Here is a 23,954-nt window from a genome sequence, read left to right on the forward strand (position 1 = left end):
CCCACTGGTTTTCTCAAGATTAGGGACACCATGTAACTGAGAACAACAGTGTAGCTACTCTCTTTAATTCTCTGGAAAAACACTGACTCGTTGACGTTTGTTCCGTTTCTCAGAATCACAGGACACTTTGTTCCTCTATTTTAATGAAGTAGACAGTTATCAATGTGCTGCCGATGGCCACTTAGAGATGGGGTTAGAGAGACACGGTAATCCTAGGATCTGCCCCGCATCACAGCTCCCACTGTGGCAGAGCTGCGGGGATGGAGAGGACTCTGATTTGCTCTGTCATCAAAGGGAAGAAATTCTGCCAACAGAGCATAATACCCACTCATCTAAAGTGCTGGGAAAGGGCTTTAAAAAACAGGTCTGTTTTTCTTGCACTGGCCTTTCTTCCTGGAGGACAGGATCTCATGTAGTATCATAAGCCTCAAGAGACCCTAATAAGGAAGGACCACACCTCAGGCATTCCAATCTAGCGAAAATCTATTCTATTTTTAAAAAACCCAAGAGATAGGGCCCAGAATCTTCCCATTTATGGCTTCCAGTTCTCCACCGACCGACCCTCACTGTCAGGAAATTCTTCTCCATCTTAATGCAATGACTCTTACTAAGGCTAAAGCACATTTCCCTTTCTTTGCTTCCAAAATGCTCCCTTAAACACGCATTCAGGTCAGAAAAAAAGTGAAGAAAGTCATTTTAAAGGAATAACTGTATGCAGAGCAGACGTGAGGAGTTCAGTTTAATACAAAACATGCATGACGCCCTCTTGTCTGGTTATGGAAGCGTCAAGAAGAGGTTGATTGAGAGACGTACATGATGGCGGCCTCTCTCATTTTGATGCGGGCTTTTTCGAGTACACTTCTAATTGGTTGAAACAGTTTTGGGCAACAGCGCAAATGCCACTGTCTCTGGGTTGGATGGGAGTGTGATGCAGCTGAACGAAGTCCAAACGGATGAGCAAAGTTGAAGGCTTGACTTGTTACCGAATGACATCCTTGTGTTGTAGCATCGTTCCAGCTGTCCTTAAGTGCAATTTAAGGACTTAGGGAGGTACATGGTAATGTCATGGTGTCAGGGACCTGCCTGTGGATTTAGGGATAAGCCTTTCAAATGTTAAATTCCCGTGTGTGCACTCCTGACCTTTGCTCTTTCCCCTGTACAGGTAATGTGGGATTTACTCAAGGTCAACAGGAATTTGGATGTGCAGATTCCACTACGTAATCTCAAACGGCTTTATAATAAGCCTTCGATGTTGGGATTATCGCCATTGTGCTCTGTAACCCAGAGAAGGGAAATGCTTCCATTCAGAGTGGCCAGGTCTGCACCGGTGCAGGAAATAATCTCTGTGGTTGTCTAGTTACAGTAGGTTCTTATTAGTTACCTATTTTATATATAGTAGTGTGTATATGTCAATCCCAATCTCCCAATTTATCCCTCCTCACCTCCCTTTCATCCTTGGTAACCATACATTTGTTTTCTACATCTGTAACTCTATTTCTGTTTCGTAAATAAGTTCATTTGTACCAGTTTTTTACATTCCACATACAAGCAATGTCATATATTTGTCTTTCTCTGTCTGACTTACTTCACTCAGTGTGACAATCTCTAGGTCCATCCATGTCGCTGCAAATGGCATTATTTTGTTCTTTTTTATGGTCGAGTAGTATTCCATTGTATATATGCACCACATCTTTTTTTTATCCATTCCTCCATCGATGGACAATTAGGCTGCTTCCATGTTTCCTTTTTTTTTTTGGTTCTCTGCAGAGCAATTGGTTCTGTGGTCCTTTGGGGAGGTACTTCCACGGTTATCTTAGGATTTGCCCATTCTTTCATTCCACAAGGATCTATTTAGTGACCTATGTGCCAGGCACTGGGCTGAGTGCTGGGGACACACAGTGATCATGACACAGACCCAGCCCTCAAATTGTTGGTGGCTCTGGGAAACGCTGAGAAGTAAACAGGCAATGGCAGTGAGTTGTGATGAGTTGTGACAGCAAGAGGGAAACCTCAGGGGGAAGGGTGACAGCTAATGTCACTGAGCAGGACCCCAGGAGCCTTCCCGGACAGACACCCCATGGCCTCCGCCTGCCTCTTGTTTATAGAAGAACTTTAGCCTCCTAGGCCTTCCCCAAGTTCCAAAGAGCAAATTTAATCAGAGAAGTGAGAAAATGCAAAAACAAAGGAAAACAGTCAAGTCAGAGAAAATAATAATCGTTTAGCCATTAAACAAAATCAAGGACTCAAGGGTCACAGATAATATTCTGAACCATATCCTTTGAGCCGTTCTGGAGGTACTAAGCCCCTCACCAGGTGGAAGAAGTTAAGTGTACGCTGACCACAGGCACGCAGACCCCAGACTGGTTGGAAGCAGAAGGTTGATGATGTTGACTCCCGATTACCTCTCCACCAACCAATCAGAAGAATGTCCATGAGCTGATCACACACCCCGCAACCCTCTTCCTCATCCTGTCTTTAAAAAGCGTTCCCTGAAAGCCGTTGGGAGTTCAGGCCTTGTGAAGATTAGCTTCCCAAACTCCTTGCTTGGTGCCTGCGATAAATGTTGCACTTCCCTTCACCACAACTTGGTATCAGCAGCCAGCTTTACTGCATGCAGGACAGTAGACCCAAGGCTGGTTTGGTAACAGTAAGACCCAGACCTGGGAGGGGCAGGGGGGCCGGGGAAAGCCTTGGTGGGGAAAGTGTCTTCTAAGCTGTGAACTGAAAGTTTAACAGAAACCATCCAGGGACAGAGGTGAGGGTATGGGAAGGAGTGTTCTAGGAAGAGGGAATAACATTTGAAGCATGTTCTAAAAAGGGATGGGAAGAGTATGAACTTCTCTTGTTTAGCCTAATTCAACATTTTCTTGACGGTCAAGGGTTGAGGATGACCTTTCCAAAACTGCTGCACATCAGTAATTACATCTCTTTTCTGTGACTCGAGTCCACTTCAGATGCCCCCAATCATACTTTCCCAGGGCAGGCTGGCCGACGGACTGTCATTTCACTGCCACTTGAGGTCTTATTTCCTGTTTAAGAGAGCGGCTGCTTTCTAAGAGTTGGTATAAAAAAAGCAACTAAAACACACCAGACCGCTCACCTCTAAGCATCTGAAGATGCTTCTTAACAATTTAAAGCTCCAAATGCTTTGTTAGTTAGTGACGCTGCTAACTGAAGAGACCTTGCTCACTTTGCAGTCCTGTCCACTGCCCCACCCTCCAAAGCCAAGCGGAAGTTTTAACTCTTAATATGAATGTGATCCTCTGAATCTAATCTAACAAGGACGTAATCCAAAATGTGAAAGAACCCTACACAGGTAGATAAATTAATCACAGCATTTACTTGTAATCGTGGAAAAATTGTAAAGAAACCTTCAATGGACCCAAACGGGTGAATGATTTGATACTAATGGAATATCCATTTCTGGAATTTATGCAGCTATTAACAAAGATGACAACTTACAGTAACTTGGAAAGGGCTGATGAAAGACGTTAAGTGAAAAAAAATACAGAGAATTAGTCACACATTATGATTACAACCATGTAAGAAATACAAAGATGAGAAAAAGCTGGAAAGAAATCTGCTAAAGTGAGAATAGTAGTCAAACTAGTATGTTATGGTTTTGAGCTTCTTCCCACGGTTTCTCTCTTCCCTATGCTGCATTTGTAATACCTTTATAATTGAAATCTTATTAAAAGTATTCACTCTTTAAGTTGGCAGTTTGAACATTTTCAAATCCCAGCAGCAAGTACAAGTAAGAGATCTGAGTGTCTGGGCATCATTTCAACCTCCTGATGTACTGTAGCTCCTTCAGGGCAAAATATGAGGGAGGATGAGGGGCACTGCCCTGAGAATTTTTATAGACATTGGAGAATATCAAGCAAATCGAGTTAGAAAAGCTGGAAGCAAGCAACAGATTTAGAGAGAAGTTCTTTAAATCAAGTTTGGCAACGTCATTCTTTAGGGCTTTGAGGAAAACAATGATACATATTTTTTGAAGCTGAACAAAACCAGGGTCTATGATTCTAATTCCTGCTCTGACTTCTCTGCCACTGATATGTTCTTAGTTTGGGGATAAATGGATTGATTTCCTGTGTGTTAACTGACGTATAGATGGTCAACAGCGATGGCAGTGATGACCTATGGGAGGGGATCGGGGGTTACTGAGCCCTTAGAGGGAAGACAGAGCCAGGAGATTGTTTTTCTTTCTTCACATCTATGAAGGCGTAACTTGAAAACAACGAACTGTTTTCTATCCCCTCTGAGCCAGGAAGATGACAAAATCAGTCTTAATTGTAGCAAGAGTTCTCTAGGTTATATTATAGTTAACTCCTTCCACGTAGAAAGATTAGTTAATGGCAGTTGTGGAATTTCCTTTTCTAGAGGTTTGTAACAATAGGTTAGATCTACATCTGGCCTCGAATGCCTTAGGTGTGGCGCACAAAGACACAGAATGAGCAAAAATAGCACTCACACACACACACAGATACCACCGTGTGCCCCGGTCCTCACTCGCAGATTTTAACAGAGGTTTTCAAACAGTTTATATTCTCACCCACCCTTCAGCTGAATCAAAGTCTGAACTGCATCAGTCACAGAAGAGACTTAGAAAGTTGGCCGAAAGTCATTTACCTGTACTAGGAGTTCCAGCTTCCGGTCATCAAGAAGATGTACTTGACATCGACGGCCTTCCGTCATCTAAGAAAAAAGACAAATGACGGTCACCAAGAGCCTAGCGGCCTTTCACAGGTTAGAGCGTCCCCAATGCTGATGTCACCAGGCACGTTCCTCTGGGCAAAGCTTCCCCTGGGAGTTGGAGCCATATGAGGCCAAGATGCGGCAGGACTGGGTCATTCATTCATTCAACAGTATTTATTGAGCATATTCTGTGTGCCAAGCACTGTTCTGAGAGCTGGGTGTATAGCAGCACACGAGACTAGGTCCCTGCCCTCATGGAGCTTACATTCTAACGGGGGAGATGTAAAATAAACTAGCAAATGCGCGTCTATACCATAATATCAGGTGGTGACGAGTGTTCTTCATTCTTGAGTCATTCTTCCATTCAATAATTTTATCACCGTGCATTAGGGACACAGTTCAGTACCTGGTCTCTGCATCTCTCGACTTATCCCCCTAACTGATCAAAGGGAGCAGACGACCACCCCGCTGCCAACTGCATTTGATTTCTGTGTTACTCATCCCCTCTCCTCATTTATGACTCTACTCCGTACAGAGCTTTCACTTATGTTACAGGAACCCTGGAGATAAGTGCTCACAGCTGAACTTGACCCCCGACCCTCGTACCTTTCACCACTAACATATCTGTGTAATAGGAAGAGCATCTTGGCAGGAACTGGAAGACCCAAGTCAAATCTTAGCCCCGCTTATTATTGGCTGCAGGACTTTGAACAAGCCTCTGTTCATCTCTGCACCCCAATCTCAGACACAAAAGCGAGTGGGCAGGCCCGATGCGGGTGCTGGTGAGTGTTTAACAGTTGGCTTTCTGGAAGGAGAGAGTTTTACTTTGTAGCATTTGCTGGAGCCCTGGTATCACCCTCAAAGGAAATCCTCTAAAGAGCAAGCCTTCTGGTAGCTGTCACAGCTGGCCACCACTCTAACCAAAAGGTGTCTTGCCGCTCCAAGTATCTTCACCATCTCCGATTTCAAGCTACTGTCCGGACAACACTGAGTGTTTCTAACAGACAGATATGACACATACCACCTGCAGATAGAATGCCGCTGGGAGAGGGCATGCCCCTTCCCCATACCTTCCCTATGCATCTCTTCTACCTGGCCGTTCCTGAGTTTTGTCCTTTTATAATAAACCAGTGATCTAGTAAGTTAAAAACAAAACAAAACAAAAACCGATACACACTACCTCAAGAGTGTAGATGCTAGCAAAGGACAGTAAAATAATTAGGAAGTGGATTGATTTATGTAGTTATTATAGTATTTATTACCCTTGTTTTTAATATAATTTGGTTAACTGTAAGTTTATATAATTTAGTGTTAATAATGCCTATGTTTTACAAGCGGAGCACAAAATTCCTGAAACTATAACAACTGGTGCTCATGAGCTGCCCCGGTACAGCTGCCAGGACCAGAAGACCCAAGGACTCCTTTCGGTCCTTGGATTTTTATATGACTGTAGCCCCCACTGAAGCCACCTTCTTCCTCCCCAGCTACCAGCCACTTCATGCAGATCCAAAGGAAGGATGCACATGGGCTGATTCCGGCCCTGCCTCACGACATGGGCATCAGAGTCCCTTCCTGGAAGCGCCTTCTCCAGGAAACACGCAGAAGGCGGCCTCTTCTCTTGTTGCCCAACCCAGCTCATTCCCTGACCATTGGCACGTGCAAAGCTGCTGTGTCCTCCTACGAGAGAATTCTTTCTCCTTCCCCTGGAGAAGGCAACGAAGTCATATTATTATTCATGCTTCCATCAAGTCATATTATCACTCACAGTGATTCCTAAGAATATGATTCAGCTGTAAAAAAGAGGAAATCTTGCTATTGGTGACAACATGGATGGACTTGGAGGGCATTATGCTCAGTGAAATAAGTCAGACAGAAGAAGACAAATACTGTATGATCTCACTTATATGTGGAATCTAAAACAAACAAACAAACAACAAAACCAAAAAACCATGAGCCCCTAGATACAGAGAACACGCTGGTGGTTGCCAAAGACAGGGGATGGACATGGGGGGCGGGTGTGAACTGGGGAAGGCGGTCAAAAAGTACAAGCTTCCAGTTAAAATAAATAAGACTTGGGAATGTATCGTACAGCATGCTGACTACAATGAATAATACTGTGTCATATATTTGAGAGTTGCTAAGACAGCAGATATTAAAAGTTCTCATCACAAGAAAAAAATCTTGTAACATATATGGGGACAGATGTTAGCTAGACTTACTGTGGTGATCATGTCACGATATATACAGATATAGAATCATTATGTTGCATGCCTTAATATAATCTTATAAGTCAACTATATCTCAATTTAAAAAAAGAAAACAACTTTTACAAAATAAATAAAAAACTTTGCTGGAAAAAAAAAATCCATTGGCTTCATCTCAATCATTCACCCCTCTAAGTTCAAAGAAAACTACTATAATTATAAATTACACAAAAATATATGCTTCCATAACAAAATGTATAAATTTTTCTTTCAGCAAAAAAGTGCACCCAGGGCTTCCGTCTGGGTGCACCCAGGCAGGCCGTCTGCCAATGCAGGCGACACGGGTTCGAGCCCTGGTCCAGGAAAATCCCACATGCCGCGGAGCAACTAAGCCCATGCGCCACAACTACTGAGCCTGCGCTCTAGAGCCCGTGAGCCACAACTACTGCAGCCCGCGTGCCACAACTACTGAAGCCTGAGCGCCTAGACCCCGTGCTCTGCAACAAGAGAAGCCCCCGCAATGAGAAGCCCGTGCACTGCAACGACGAGTAGCCCCCACTCACCGCAACTAAAGAAAGCCCACGCGCAGCAACGAAGACCCAACGCAGCCAAAAAAAAAAAAAAAAAAGAAAGAAAAGGGTACCCAAAATGTTCAAGTTTCAATAGGGCAGCTGACAGCAACTGCACAAGTACTCTGGATAACATTTTAGATATTCAGCACTTGAGTTCTCATTAGGAAGAACTCAAGATCAACAGAGAGGGAGTTCTAGAAAGGAGAGTGCTACAATCATCTGGCATATTATTTTGGAATTCCTTCAAAAACATTTATTAAGAATTTGAGAAAATTCTCTGAAGGGTGGGGACAATTTTAAGGAAGTTTTAGAAAGCAATTCTGCTTGTCCTGTGCATATTTAAAGCACAAAGTTTTGAACTTCCTTTTACTGTCAAAGGTTAAGGGTATAAACATGTTCTTGAGTTACTTATTCACGTTCTAATAAGCTGTATAAAAACCAAGGAAAATTGGTATCCAAGACATTACTGTATCAAATAAAGTTCTAATAACAGTCATAAAGAAGAGGTAGCCTATCATTTTCCCAAAATATTTCCAAGCATGCCAAGTGTGACGTGACCCCGAGTTCATACCCATACCTAAAAGTGTATCGTGAGATTCTCACTTTCATCTGAAACATACAATTCCCATTCCCTTGATCTCACCTCATCTGCTCAGCAGTTTAAAGAAGTAGCTATGCATCCAGATGTTAAGATCTACCCAAGGAGCTTCCAATTCATTCTTCTCTTCAACAAAATCTCATTACTAAGCCCAGAGGAATTTATAAGCACACTCCCTAGTCTAATAGGAAATTTACAAGCTGCCTCCCTTTTGGAAGGCAAACCGTCCCCGAGAAAAGTCAGCACAGAGAAGTGAGTCTGAACCGAGACTCAACTCTGAATCATCACGTCTTTGAAAGCACAACTTTCTTTTGACAGCACAGCTGTGGCTTTTTTTTCTCAAAAGGGAGACCTGTCTATTGTTCTACACGGATGGGAGATCGGAGCAGCCTGTTCTCGTCATCAGTTCAGAAGAAGGTTGCCGTCCTGGGTGTGTTCGGAGAAAGAGTGGTTGGACATCTGTAGCTCTGTCTGGCTTCCAGGGCACAGTGAAATTTTCTTTTGAATACGAACAACTGTAAACAAATATTCCTTTCCTTGTTCTTGTTTTCAGCTGCTCAGGCACAACTGAAGGGCTGGCATCACCCTCAAAGGAAATGCTTTTGGAGAACAAGGCTTCTTGCAGATGTCAGCTGGCTACCGCTCCAGCCATAAATCGACTTGTTACGATACAATTCCATACCAAGCAGAAGCCCGCCAAGTGCACTGTGACCCCAAAGGATACACAGAAAAGTGTTATTTTGAAAGTGAGGCGTCCACCCCATTTATCCAACTTTGCTGTTAAGACACACACCGAATCACGAAAACTACATTTAAACATGGAAATGCCTTTGTAACACGAGCTTAAGGGAACACAGTAGAATATGAGACGTGCACTATAAAGGCAGCCAATAAAACTGTCATGAACATGTACGGGAACGAAGAGGCAAAAATAAGACAGTTGATGTGCTAGGTTAATAGGCTTATGGGTGGTTCCCATCCCCACCCCTACCCAAATATGACTTCACATCTTTTTTCTTCTTCAGTTAAAAAATGTAGAAAAGAAACTTAATCTAGAAAAATGAAGGACACTTTGAGGTCAGCCATAGGAAATGGAGCTCGAGAAGCTTCGTTCTCAGAAAATTCTTCTTAGATTGCCTATATTTTAACATATCAAATCAAACGAATTAATTTACAAATGAGAATTATGATTGTCACAGATGTTAGAAATCTCAAGACCGGAAGTCTCACACCTTCTCTCCCTGCAGGAGGAATTCATGGGAGACCGACTGAGACCAGAAAGGATTCAGGGAGCACAGGATCTGAAAGGCGGGGTGTTTGAGGGCCTCCATCTACCAGAGCCTAACACATTCCTGATGGCGGAAGGGGGTTCTGTCCAAGTATGACAGAGGAGTCCCCTCTGCAGGGCATCACCGAAAAACAAATAACTACCTAACTAGCAATGACAAACTCCCCCAAAGGGCGATTCTGAAGAGCTTTACATGGAGGGGTACAGGGTTCAGCATGTGAAAATATGTTTTATTAGGAATGTTTTCTCTTCAAATTCAAAACTAAGTAAACCCCATTCCAATATGCTTCTCGTTATCACCTTTTTCTCTACACATCACCCCCTCCTCTCTCTCCCTCTTTGAGTCACTTCTTGGATGTCCGCTCTCCCCTTTTTCTTGCCCCTTGTCAAATGTGTTATCTACTATGGTATATACAAGAAGAGGAAGTACTCTGAAGAAATAACCCTAGTTCCCCTGTTCATAATATTTTCAGAGAAAACTAATGCAATTGTGCAAATGACAACAGGGTAACATAATAAACTTAGAAAAACATACGACTTCAAAAAATAAAAACTGAAGTACATTCAATTAATGCATGTTACCATAATATTTCCTGAGACTAATTTACACTGGAACTGTTATCACTAAGACACTGGGGGCTGAGGTGAGGGTAGGGAGGGAAGGAGAGCCAGGTTTCTAGTTACCACGTGCCTACTTGTTCATAGCTCTGCACAAGTTACCAAGCTGTGATCCGGATTCACTTTAGAGACAATACCTCATGGACAATAAAATAAGAAATATTAAAGACTCATTGGAATTGCACAAAACCAAGAATTCACATTTCCAAAACACACTTTGGAGAGTTGTCAGTACTCCCCCAAACAACCCGAAATCTGACCCTGTAAAACGTTATCATCAAAGAGAAAATTCCGATTTCTGAAGTGTCCAAGCCAAGGCCCAAACCCAGAGACGTAAGTCTTAGAGCACGTCCTGTGAGCACGGTCCATGAAGCCACGGAGTGTCCCGGGGATGCCAGAAGTATGACAGCAGCACCTCACAATCCGCCCTCTGACCCAGGCCATTCTGTGGCTGGGAAGGAAATTCCAGAGACATGACTACAAGTTCCCAGGGAAACTCACTGCTGGGGCTTCTGCTGTTTGGGTCACCTCAGTGTGTCACATCCCTCTCTCCACTTCAGTTTCCTCTGCAGATAAATGAGGACCCAAGGACTCACCTAAGTACCAGAAAGTCACAGGACACCAGAATCGCAGTAATTATGAAGCTGTCACATCCAGGGGACGAATAAATGCCACACATTCACAGTGGCCTCAAGAAAGTCAACCCCACAGTAAATGACGACACAGATAGAAAGGATTTCAGGCAAATTAAAAGTTGTTAAAAATATTCATCCATCTGCTGCTCACACCTGACCTGTACCATGGACATACCAGATATAATATAATAAGTTATTATAATGTATATTTCAAACATTATAATAAAAGTGCATGAGGGTCAACAGGGAGGGGATAAGGGGATATATGTGTATATATAGCTGATTCACTTTGTTATACAGCAGAAACTAACACACCATTGTAAAGCAATTATACTCCAGTAAAGATGTTAAAAAAAAAAAGTGCATGAGGGGCCTCTGCTTATAACCTTTAAAAAAAGTTAAAGGTATATTGTCCATTTTTACTATGGTTTTTCCCTCTGTCTGATTTATCTCAAGCTTATTACCTTTTTTTTTGTCTCTAAGTGACATCATATTAAAATAAAGATGCTCATGGAAAGAAAGGAGATATCAAGTATTAGACAGCAGAAGTCTGATTCAGAGAGAATGACTGGGTCCCAGCTTTGCTCCATGACCTCTGGCAAGTTATTTCACCTCTGTCTTCATTATGAGTCTCCTGGGTTCAGAAGGACACACACAGGCATGTTCTTGAGGTTCTTGGCTGCTGAATAGTCAGAACTGATAAAACCCAGATGAAAGTGATTAAATGTGTGGCCCTATTATAAACAAATTCACCTGGCAATGGAACGTAATATAAGAACTGAAGGGACTTCCCTGGTGGCGCAGTGGATAAGACTCTGTGCTCCCAATGCAGGAGGCCCGGGTTTGATCCCAGGTTAGGGAACTAGATCCCACGTGCATGCCGCAACTAAGAGTTCGCATGCCACAACTAAGGAGCCCGTGAGCCACAACTAAGGAGCCCGCCTGCTGCAAATGAGACCTGGCACAAGCAAATAAATAACTAAATGAATAAATATTAAAAAAAAAAAGAATGGAAACAGCCTTGCATTCTTCAAAGCCTGACCCTCTGCAAGTGTGCACTTGATGAGGTCATGAGTGCGGCCAGTGTCTCACTGGAGGATCTTTGGAAACCAGACCGTGGTGGCTGCTGCCCGGGTCTCTGCCTCCAGCGAAAGGAAACTGGGTTTTCTCTGGTGACACAAGAAGAGGAGTCGTGGTGTTGTGTGGGTACTAAGGGATTGGGGACAGCAGAGGGCCGTGTGGGCAGATGTGTCACAGGGAAGATCAAATCTGACTCCATATGGGATCTGTCTCTTTTTCTTTAAGCTTCGTATCCTATTGTTTTTCCTGAAAGTTAATCACTGAAGGAATGTTGCCTACAGCCTGCAGTGCACAGGATACCCCATTCTCAAGGCTCTGACCTTTAAAGGTATAACTTTTCCATTCATAAGAGATAAAAAGTTACAGAACAGAAAATAACATGTCTTTTTTCCCCAAATCCATTAATTGCATTATTTTTTGAATTTTATTTTATTTTTTTATATAGCAGGTTCTTATTAGTTATCTATTTTATATATATTAGTGTATACATGTCAATCCCAATCTCTCAGTTCATCCCACCACCCCCCTGTCCCCCGCCCCGCTTTCCCCCCTGGTGTCCATACGTTTGTTCTCTACATCTGTGTCTCTATTTCTGCCCTGCAAACCGGTTCATCTGTACCATTTTTCTAGGTTCCACATATATGCATTAATATACGATATTTGTTTTTTTCTTTCTGACTTACTTCACTCTGTATGACAGTCTCTAGATCCATCCACGTCTCTACAAATGACCCAATTTTGTTCCTTTTTATGGCCGAGTAATATTCCATTGTATATATGTACCACACCTTCTTTATCCATTCGTCTGTCGATGGGCATTTAGGTTGCTTCCATGACCTGGCTATTGTAAATAGTGCTGCTGTCAACATTGGGGTGCATGTGTCTTTTTGAATTATGGTTTTCTCTCGGTATATGCCCAGGAGTGGGATTGCTGGGTCATAATAACATTTGTCTTGTTGGAGGTTTATAGGAACACTGTGACCAGACCTATGGGGACAGCTGCAAGAATAAAGGATTCTGACAACAAGAAGTCTGCAACAACCAACCACACCCCCTCCCCTTTTAGTATAAAAGAAGCCTGAATTCTAACCTGGGCTTGATTCTTTGGGACACGAGTGCATCATCTTCTCGACCTGATGGCTTTCTGAATAAAGCCGCTATCCGTTGCCCCAACAACTCATCTCTTGACTTACTGGCCTGTCATGCATTAAACAGCATAAGCTTGGACCCGGTAACAGGTGGACCGTTTTAGTCCCTGCCTCTGCCACCTTGCAGACCACTGCTGTGTGTGATCAAGCCACAAGTCCTACTGGACCATCATTTCAATCCTCTCCAGATGGGACTGCAGGGGAGAGGGTAAAAAAACATTAATAATTGGTCTCTGGGCCTAAAGTTGAGAAGAAAGGGATAGACTCAGATAGGTTGGAGGAGAGGACAGCCAGGGAGCTCCACTGATGGGCTCGTGTGACCCCAGTGGAGACGAACTCCTACCCAGAGCTCCTCTGTGGGATGTGGGGAAGAGGGGACTCTTTTCCCCTTCCAACAAGACACTGCAATCTGAGGACAAACTATAGACATGGAGTCGGACAGGCGCGTCTCAGATACAGAAGGTCAAGGCCAGTGGGGAATTTCAGCCCAGGGCCAGAGTGTGACAGATGATGGCTCTCCCCCATCTGAGAGCCAACCCTCTGATTAAATGGTCAGGAGGAAAGGGACACTGCGAGAGCCACATGCAGGGGCCCTGGTTATGCACCACGGACACCACCTTGGCGACCACAGAGCAGTGAAGCCACTGCAGTTCCGTTAACGGAAGTTAACGGAAGTTTAGGTGAGGCCTCCAGCCCCTGGAAGGCAGCAGAGCTTTCTGAATTACATTCTGACCATCTGGACACTGAAAGAACGATAACCTGATTGTCCTTTCTCCTGCCACCGCCAGAGCATCTTCCGAAGACAGGATCTTCTTGACCACCATTTTGAGTATATCAGCAAGATCTCCATCCATTATTCTACCCAAAATACACATATTAACCCAGATTCACCTCATTCACAGCACATCTACAGGCAAGCTTTGGCTTTCTACCCAGGCCTAGGGTCCCACAAAACCTTGCTTCTGCAACCAGAAGAACTGAAGTGTCTGAAGATCCAAGGAGACTCCATGCTACCTGACGCTCCATTATTGTTGTTATTATTATTTGGAGAAGGACGGGCAAAGGGAATAGAGCTTTCTCATAGGTGACGGGGAGTTCGGGGTTTCGACCAGTGAGGGAGTCTCAGGAAGCCTGGATAGAGCCCGGCTGGAAACAGAAGGTGGGAATGTCTAGCCAGCAGAATCCTGAGCAGATCTGGACGGAAGGCCTCAGGGAATAACGGCCTGAGGAGGAGATTCCTGACGTGGTTATAAAGCATCCCTCGTTGACTAGCACTGTGGCTACCATTGTGAGAGATGAGTATCTGAACGCTGGATAAGGAGCCCTCTGAGATCCGGCCTCACCTCACCACATCTGGTTTTTTCAAATACTCTCCTTCCCCCGGCTCCACCCCTGCAATTCCAAGACCAGTCCAAGTCCAGGACTCACCTGCCCTGGACTTCTAAGTTCTGTTTCCCTGAGGGCCACCCTTACCTCAGGGCCTGGCCCATGCTGTCTCTTTTGCCTGGAAACACTTTCTCTTCCTTCATGTATACAAAGGACCATCCCTGCCTGCCTGCAACAGGCCACCACCAAGCCAGGGGCTGGAGACACAGCAGTGACCAAAGGAAGCATCATCTTGATTCTCAGAGGTCACTGGCTTGAGGGGAAGATGGACATGACTTTCACTCATTCTTGCACACTCAGCTGTGCTGATACACATGCTTTCTCCTCCCCGTGGGGGGATTTTCCCACCCCTGGCCGGCAGCTACAATGCCAGGCCTGTAGCCTTTCCTCCTGTTGTCCCCAGGTCACTGCACCGGGGTTTACAGAGGATGGAAGGAGGGCTCTGGGGCCTGACCACCTGGGTTCGTGTCTTATCCCAGCTTCACTGGGGGCGAGCTGGGTGTAATCCCCCACAAGCACTTTGCCAATTTGTGCCTCACTCCCCAGTCTATGAAATGGAGACCATCATCGTGCCAACCTCGTGGGGCTGCTGAAAGGAATAACTAAGTTAACACACACAGAGTGTGCGTGGCACGGAGTAGGCTCAATATCATCTTTAGAAGTCTCTAGTCAGGGGGCTTCCCTGGTGGCTCAGTGGTTGAGAATCCACCTGCCAATGCAGGGGACACGGGTTCGAGTCCTGGTCCGGGAAGATCCCACATGCTGTGGAGCAACTAAGCCCATGCGCCACAACTACTCAGCCTGCGCTCTAGAGCCTGCGAGCCACAACTACTGAAGCCCGCACCTCCTAGAGCCAATGCGCCACAACTACTGAGCCCACCTGCTGCAACTACTGAAGCCCGCGTGCCTAGAGCCCGCGCTCCGCAACAAGAGAAGCCACCGCAATGAGAAGCCTGTGCACCGCAACAAAGAGTAGCCCCTGCTCGCCGCACTAGAGAAAGCCCGCACACAGCAATGGAGACCCAACACAGCCAAAAAAAAAAAAAAAAAAAAAAAAAAGAGTCTCTAGTCAGGGAAGGTGACGCTCCCCTGAGCAGCAGCGTCAGGAAGATGAGAGACTACGTGTCCCGCCCTGCAGGGTGGAACCCGGTTTTCATCAGCTGCTGCCACTCCCCCACCTCCACACCTGCAGGACGGCCTGGGTGAGGCTGCAGCTTTCGGCCACTCATGCCAGGCTGTCTGCCGCTGTGGCCGGATGGGAGAGGACAATGGCCTGGGCGGGCAACATCTGGGTGGCTGTCCCCAGCGCTGAGCAAGTACCAGGTCTTCACAGAGCAGAGTCCACGGGGCCGTGGCCCTGGGTAAAAGGCCTACTCCCCCCAGACAGAGCACCTGGAGGTCCAGCCCTCCCCCAAACAGCCATGGCTGCCTGTCATCCCACGCCCCCTGCCAGCATCCACAGAGAGCTGATGGAAGGCACGCCGGAGCCGGACGAGGAACGGAGGTTTAGGGGTGTCAGCATCACGCGTAAGATGACAATGGTGCAGACCACAAGAACCGCCAGGCCACGTACACAGTCTGTTACTGGAGGAGGAGATGAAGGCCTCTTGCTGGCAGGGAGGCCTCGCCTGTTTCTCCTGGCAGATTCAGGGTGTTACTCTTACTGAAAACCGTTCACAACACAGGTGTCTGTGCAGAGATCCTTCAAGGCTGGCTGAGAAGGTATAAACTCCGAAGAAACAAAACATACAAAGCAGCAGCAAGAACCCTTCTAAACCATCCAACATCCCGCTGTTCTCCTTGAAGGGAGGAAAGAAGAAAGAAAATGACACCTGGGCTTTGGCACGTGGAGCTCTGGCTTCAGTACCTCAGTGACAGAGTTTTGGTTGGAATGGAGATGCTTTTTCCAAAGGAAAAGGAAAAGTCCAAAAAAAAGATAAGGTTGACTCTGTGGATCGAAAAGAGTATTTTTTGTATGAGATCGAAACTTTAACACATAAACCTTAAAGATAAAAATAGCATAATAAAAATAAAATTGAATGAGAAAGTGAAGACCGTGACATCCAAAGAACACAAAGTATCTGCACAGAGGATTCCCAAAGGTGACCAGATTGTAGTATAATATATACAACGTGTCGGGGGCACAGAGTACATTATACGTATTCTGTATCGACACATAGATGAGAAAGTGTCACAAGTTTAGAGGAACAGAGGTGGCACTGAAGCTTGAGATTTAAAATAAGGAAAGACTAAGGACAATGAAAGAGCCTTTAAAGATCCGTTCCAGGGCTTCCCTGGTGGCAAAGTGGTTGAGAGTCCGCCTGCCAATGCAGGGGACGTGGGTTCGTGCCCTGGTCCGGGAGGATCCCACATGCCGCGGAGCGGCTGGGCCCGTGAGCCACGGCCGCTGAGCCTGCGCGTCCGGAGCCTGTGCTCCGCAACGGGAGAGGCCACAACAGTGAGAGGCCCGCGTGCCGCAAAGAAAAAAAACAAAAAACAAAAAAACAGAAAACGATACGTTCCAAGCAAGAAGAGCAAGGAAAGGAGTTTCCATTGTTTGGTGCTAATGGATTTTTGTTAAAAGATGAGCTGCTGGACCACTCAGTTTAATCTTCTCAACCAAGAAGGGAAACAGTAGGACTAACGACTAAAAGAATATAAACTAACTGCACCTCTTTCCCTGGAAAACATCTCAGGTGGTTCATACAGTTAAATATTCAAAATAGAAGGTTTATCAGGTCTTTCTAAGCATGAAAGCAATGGATGAGCCAACAGGGAAAAATGTATAGATCTGATTACATTTTTAAATAATTTTACTCCATAAATTACCGTCAGCAAAAAGAAAAAGCAAATGCAAAGGTGGGGGGGGGAGGAGGAAAACAACTATAATGAAGGGTTACTATGTTAAAGCTAAAATTCTTTAATTCGTAGATGACTACAAGTTAAGTAGAAGACTACTAACAGCCTACAGGAAATAAAACTAAGATGCAAATGGCTAAAAAGGTCATCTTCTTCTTTTTTTTTTTTTTTTAAATTTTATTTATTTATGGCTATGTTGGCTCTTCGTTACTGTGCGAGGGCTTTCTCTAGTTGCGGCAAGCGGGGGCCAGTCTTCATCGCGGTGCGCCGACCTCTCACTATCGCGGCCTCTCTCGTTGCGGAGCACAGGCTCCAGACGCGCAGGATCAGTAATTGTGGCTCACGGGGCTAGTTGCTCTGCGGCATGTGGGATCCTCCCAGACCAGGGCTCGAACCCATGTCCCCTGCATTGTCAGGCAGATTCTCAACCACTGCACCACCAGGGAAGCCCCAGGTCATCTTCTTTGACAGTCATTTCTCCTCTAGAAAAGATCTATCCGTCTTTCTAGTAATCCAGAGAGTAATCTAGTGACCGCCCCTCATGAAATAAGAGAAATGGGTTTAAAGGATTATACATAGTGTGTATTCATTCTGCAAATGTTTATGGTACATAGTTATGTGCCTAGCATTTTATTAGATAGATAATGATGAACACAATTTTGTTCCTATACTTAACGAGCTTCTATGTCCAACAGAAGAAATACCCAAGTTAACAGGAGATTACAGTGTAATCTGTGTGACCGTGGGGTGAGTGTAAGATGCAATGAGGCAGAGGGTCGGGGAGACCCTCACTCATACCTGGAGGATGGGTGAGTGCTCAGGTGAGGAAGTGATATCTGAAGACAGGACATCCGGCAGAGACAAGCTGACGTAAGAAGAGCTGGATGGGAGAGAACGTGGTATGTTCTGGAAACATCAGTCAGGCAGTAGAGCTGGGGCACAGGGTGGTGGGTTGGTGTGGAGCAATGAGAAATACAGCTGGAGAACCCTACTTACGACAACGGGTAGAAGGAACAACGTATATCAGTGGTCTGAGGATGGCTAAATCGTTGATGAAATCGTTAAGTATCCACTGGACAACGTTTCCAAATCAATTTAATCCTAACTGGTGTAAAAATGAGGGGAACCTGGAAAGAGGGTTCTAATTGCAGGTGTTGAGGCTCACTGCCTTAGAAAACACACAAGCAGTTGGGAAATTATAAAGAGATACTAAACATAAGCCCTCAGTATCCATATTACCCCCCAGCGATTTGTAACCAGACACAGAAAGTGTGCTGACCGAATGTGCAGATGACAAGAGGCTTGTTTAGACTGTAGCTTCCACGTCTACAAGCTGGGGGTCATACTGCTTATGGTTCCAGGTCCTGTTCTTAGTTCACGTGTTAGAAGTACAGCATCGTGAATAATGAAATCAAGAGGTCTCCTACACTCTACTACGATTAAACTATTTCTAGAAATTTGTGTTTAATTCTGGGTACCATATTTTAGGTAGGACATGAAAGAAAGTGGGGCAAGATCAAAGAAGGGTAATCAGACTGGGTAAAGATATGGAAACCATGTCTTCTCAGGGCTGACGGAAAAGCTGCATGCTGGCTTCAGTGATAGGGACCCTGTAATCTATCCCCCATGCAAGACACCTTTGCGAGTGAAAAGGGAGGCTATCATGGATTCCACGGGGGCACTAGGTATAAACTGGACTGTCCTGGGAAGGCTTGGACGTGGGGACTTGCTAATTTGATGATCTAAGGCTAATGTGATGTTTAGGTTTGATAACTGAATGAGAAGGGAGAACTTTGCTTTGGCTGGCAGAAATGGAATCTATGAGTAGAAGTTTCAAAAGACACATCAGATTTCAATAGAAGGGAGAACTTTCTAACAAGCACCACTGTTCAAGATGGAACAAGTTGCCCTCCCACCACTGCAAGTAATCAGGAAGGGCCAGAGACTGTCAGCCTGCGATGCTGTAGAAAGGTTTACTGGACTCTGGGAGAAGGTGGATGGACACATTCTAAGGTATGAGCCATGGACATACGTGCACACCTATAAACAAGAATTCCCCCCAAAATAGATTCATTCTAATAACTCACGTATTTACTTATAATGCTTCCTGCTACAGTATTACACGTACTTTGATGAAACAAATAGTTACCACATCCACTGACTGCTTCAGAAGACTTTAAGAAAATCACACTACAGATGGTAGGCACAAACATATTATTCTTCTTTTTCCCTTACCAATTTCCTTTGTATAAATGTGCAATCAAAAGTCCTCTATTTAGGGACTTCCCTGGTGGCGCAGTGGTTAAGAATCCGCCTGCCAATGCAGGGGACACGGGTTTGATCCCTGGTCCGGGAAGATCCCGCATGGCGCGAAGCAACTAAGCCCGTGTGCCACAACTACTGAGCCTGCATGCCACAACTACTGAAGCCTGTGTGCCTAGAGCCTGTGCTCCGCAACAAGAGAAGCCACTGCAATGAGAAGCCAATGAAGAGTAGCCCCCACTTGCCACAACTAGAGAAAGCCTGCGTGCAGCAACAAAGACTCAACAGAGCCAAACGAATAAACAAATAAATTTATTTTTTAAAAAAGTTATCTATTTAAAAACACAATGCTCATTGCAGCACTATTTACAATAGCCAGGACATGGAAGCAATCTAAATGTCCATCAACAGAGGAATGGATAAAGAAGATGTGGTACATATAGACAATGGAATATTACTCAGCCATAAAAAATGAAATAATGCCATTTGCAGCAGCATGGATGGACCCAGAGATTGTCATACTGAGTGAAGTAAGTCAGAGAAAGACAAATATCACATGATATCACTTATATGTGGAATCTAAAAAAAGGGTACAAATGAACTTATCTACAAAACAGAAATAGAGTTACAGATGTAGAAAACAAACTTACGGTTGCCAGGGGGTAAAGGTGGGGGAGGGATGAATTGGAGATTGGGATTGACATATACACACTACTATATATAAAATAGATAACTAATAAGGACCTACTGTATAGCACAGGGAACTCTACTCAACACTCCGTAATGGCCTATATGGAAAAAGAATCTAAAAAAGAGTGGATATACGTATGTGTATAACTGATCCACTTTGCTGTACACCTGAAACTAACACAACACTGTAAATCAACTCTACTCCAATAAAAGTTAAAAGAAAAAACACACACACACGAAACTGCAATGCTGTGTGGGGTGGTTATGTTTCTGTAGTTGGTTTGCTCTTCATGTAATAGACAACCAAGAACCAATGACATTTTCCTGGTAATATGAATCTGCCTGTTTTATTCCAGTGTCTGATTCAATCTGTCATTTTAAATTAATTTTTTGTTTTTGCTTATGTTGTGCTCAGTGGGATGAGAAAACACTATTTATAGCCATGGGTCTTATTAAGCAATAGGTTACCACATTTTTATTGTAAATTATTTTGTTGACCTTAAATTATATATATATATGTGTGTGTGTGTGTGTGTGTATATATATATATATATATATATATGATTGAAATAGAATGACATGACTGTCATAACAGGCACTCAGTAAATATTTGTACATGCATTAATAAATATGCACTCAAATAACATATATCCTTATATATCATTTCAAGGGTAATTCCAAACTATAGGTACTACAGAACCTGATTTGCATTTAGTGAGCTATGTTTTAATTTGCCTATTCTGTAGAAACATACCCTTAAACCCAGGCTCAGAAACACAGGCATTCTTTGTGGTTTATATCATCTGTGTGATGACATGGCACATGAGCAGAATTATCAACAGTCTGCCATCAGTGATAGCTGGGGAGCCTTGCCACACAGATAAGAGAATTTGGGACTGGGCTGTCCCTCCCACAAACAACCCCCTTTGTGTATTATACAGTCAAACTCTCCACTACCCCGAGGGATGTGAGGGGCAGAAAAGAGTATTTTAGACATCCCCAAGCTCCTGGAGTTCCATCCTTGGGTCTTGGTGACTCTGAAGCAAGGTGGGACAGAACAGATGCCTAAGACGGTGGATTGGTCCCCAGGCCACCTGCTTTCACAGAACCTGCATGAGATACAAAGCGGCCACATGCCACTCGTGCCTGAGTCCAGGGGCCCAGGGCGCAGATGCCACATCTTCCAGGCTTGGAAGGAAGTGCTCCAGCCCAAGAGCTGATCCTTCTAAGACTCACGCTTAAATCAGATCGTACTTCCAATGGCATCACAGCACAGCGGACCCGGGGCACATGGGTGCCCTTGATCTGGAAAGCCACAGCCCTGCAGGATGGTCCCAGCTCCAGGAGGCGGGAGCAAGCCCTTGACCCTCCCCAGCTCAAGGCCCCTAATAAAAAAGCTCTCCAGGGAGCGCTTGGGAACCTGGACTGCTTGCATTGAGGGAAATTTTCACAGCTACCTTAGACATCGGCACGGGGCAGTCCGTCTGGGCTGGAGGCTGCCGCCTGGATGTTTACGTAACCGAGTTCTCTGGAAAGGATTCGGCTGGAGTGTCGCTGGCAGGGACTGCTCACTCTTGCACGAGCTGTGCTGGCAGATCTCACCCTCCATTCATCTTTGAGGTTTCAACGCTGGCCGGCTGCCCGGGGCGCCACCGCAGAGGCTTCCTGAAGACCTGCTCCCAGGTCTCCTGCTTCTGCTGTGGCAGCGTCATGGACAGGACGGGACCCCTTGTTTCCCAGCACCATTTACAAACAGGGGTGGGGCATCAGACTAGGAAAGGAAGGGAAATGCGGGGGGGAGGGAGAGGATTCCAAAACCAAAGGAAGGCTCCCCCCCTCCTTTTCACCCCAGGATGCCTCTCGGTGGCAAGGCTGTCACTGGGTGTAAGGCGCTGCTGTAACATGCAATGGCCACGGCAAACGGGAGATCTAAAAACATCCAGGGTGCATCTCACTGAGAGCAGTTACAGAAATAAAGACATGATCCTGGATCTGTTAGTCAAACCAAAAATTCTAATTGGACACAGAACGATTTCTCCAAGCTTTCGGCAGGAGGTAATTATTCTGTTGCCTACACAAAGGAAAAAAGGAGGAAACAGAGCCTACTGTTTGGGCTGTTTCCACACAAGAAGGAACGAGAGAAGTTTCTGCTTGTATCGGAACTGATTAAAAGATGGCAGGGTTCCTGATCTTTCCTCTTTCCTGATTTAACCAGGAACGCGGGTGTCAAATGGTTTACACATGTCATTCCAAAGCCTTTGGAACCGAACTTGAGTGTATTTTCAGCGTACGCTGGAGAAAAGACCTGGAAATGAGTGTGTGATGAGATCACTTTTTAGGGAAAGGCAGATATGAACAAATACATGAGGCAGGGATTTCATCTTATATCCTTCATAGTGTCCAGCGTGGAGCTTGAAACACACGAAACTCTTGGGAAGTATGATTGATTGAAAATACGGAGTTACAATTCTTGACTGTGGTGACGGTTTCACAGGTGTGGATATATGTCAAAGCTCATCAAATGGTACACTTTAAACACGTGCTGCTCATTGTGTGTCAATGATACATCACTAAATCCATTTAAAATATGAGAGACTCACTCCTTTCACGCATCAGAAAAGGGACAGACCATCAGGATGATCTGAAAGGTCCAATTTGTTTTTGTTGTTGCTGTTACTTTCCTGAATTTTATTATAGCCATGTCTGGTGTACACACACCATACACTTGGCACCTAAGGAATGTTCGTTGAGTGAATAAGTGACCGAAGAGTGCAATGTATGGAGACATACATCTCAGCAGAGTTCTTCACACTTTGAGGAGAAATTACTTCATTTTCTATATCTTATATTTTTTAAATTTGAAGTGTGAATTTGATTTACGGTGTTTCTCAGATGTTGTCATATCCAGGACTGAGCCACAAAGTCTTTAAATATCAACTCTACCTGGCTGAGTCCCACTTCGTGTCTCTGCCTGGAATTTCTCCTTCCCCAGGCCTGTATATGACATACGTAAAGCTGCCCATTCAGCGTCTCCTTCTGGATAGCTGTTAAATATGTCAAACTCAAAAAGAATGACTGACCTACCTTCTTCTGCAAACCATCTCCACCCGCAGCTCTCACCTCTCAGCTAACAGCCATTCCAGCTCTGCATCACCACGTTCTGTCCTCTCACATCCCACTTCCAACTCACCAGAAAATCTCAAAGTATCCAGACCCTGGACCCTTTTCATCACCTTCACTTTATCACTTGCCCCATGCCTGCAATGGCCAGCCAAGTGGCACCCCTGCCCTTCCCTCTGCCTGTCTTGCAGTCTGGTCCCCACACAGCACCCAAACCATCCCTGTGCAGCCCAAGTGGGATCAGGGTGCCGCCCATGTCCACACTCTCCAGTAGTAAGTCCCATTTCCCCCAGTGCAGAAGCCTTCAAGGCCCCGCGTGATTCCTACCTTTATAACCCCTCACTCACTCTGCTGTTCCGCCCTCATCTCCTTGCTGTTCCCTACAGGTCACTCTTCTGCCCGGGGCCTGTGATGAGCTCCTTCCTCTGTCTGGAATGTTCCCCCCAGACACCCACATGACTCACCTCTTCACTTCCTTCAAAGCTTTGCTCACAGATCACCTTTTCATAACGTCTCCTCCGACTCCTGAATTTAAAATAGCAACCTTGTCATACTTCCCAGCCTCCGCTTTATTTTTCTTACAGCAATTACAACCTTCTAGCACACTATATAATTTACTTATTTATTATGTGTCTTGCCTGCCTCTTCCTCGTAGAGTACAAGCTCCATGAGGGCAAGAAGTTTGGTTCGTTTTGTTTGCTGACACATTCCTGGGACAGAAGACGCACATGAGTAAGTGCATGAGTCAGAATGACTGGCTGACTCACCAACTGACTGAAGGAAGGAATAAATGAAG

The 23,954-nt window shown here is 44.9% G+C and overlaps 1 protein-coding gene across 3 annotated transcripts in view; it reads right to left on the reverse strand.

The window, feature by feature from the left end:
• FRMD4A (FERM domain containing 4A) overlaps positions 1 to 23,954 on the reverse strand; it is a 233,384-nt gene that overhangs the window by 196,425 nt on the left and 13,005 nt on the right. For all 3 annotated transcript variants that reach the window (XM_060006260.1, XM_060006259.1, XM_060006261.1), the window contains exon 2: positions 4,633 to 4,698. In XM_060006260.1, coding sequence (XP_059862243.1) covers positions 4,633 to 4,698 — 66 coding nt within the window. The remainder of the gene's footprint in view (positions 1 to 4,632; positions 4,699 to 23,954) is intronic.

Source organism: Delphinus delphis, chromosome 2 (genome assembly GCF_949987515.2).
Source record: "Delphinus delphis chromosome 2, mDelDel1.2, whole genome shotgun sequence".
Lineage (NCBI taxonomy): Eukaryota > Metazoa > Chordata > Mammalia > Artiodactyla > Delphinidae > Delphinus > Delphinus delphis.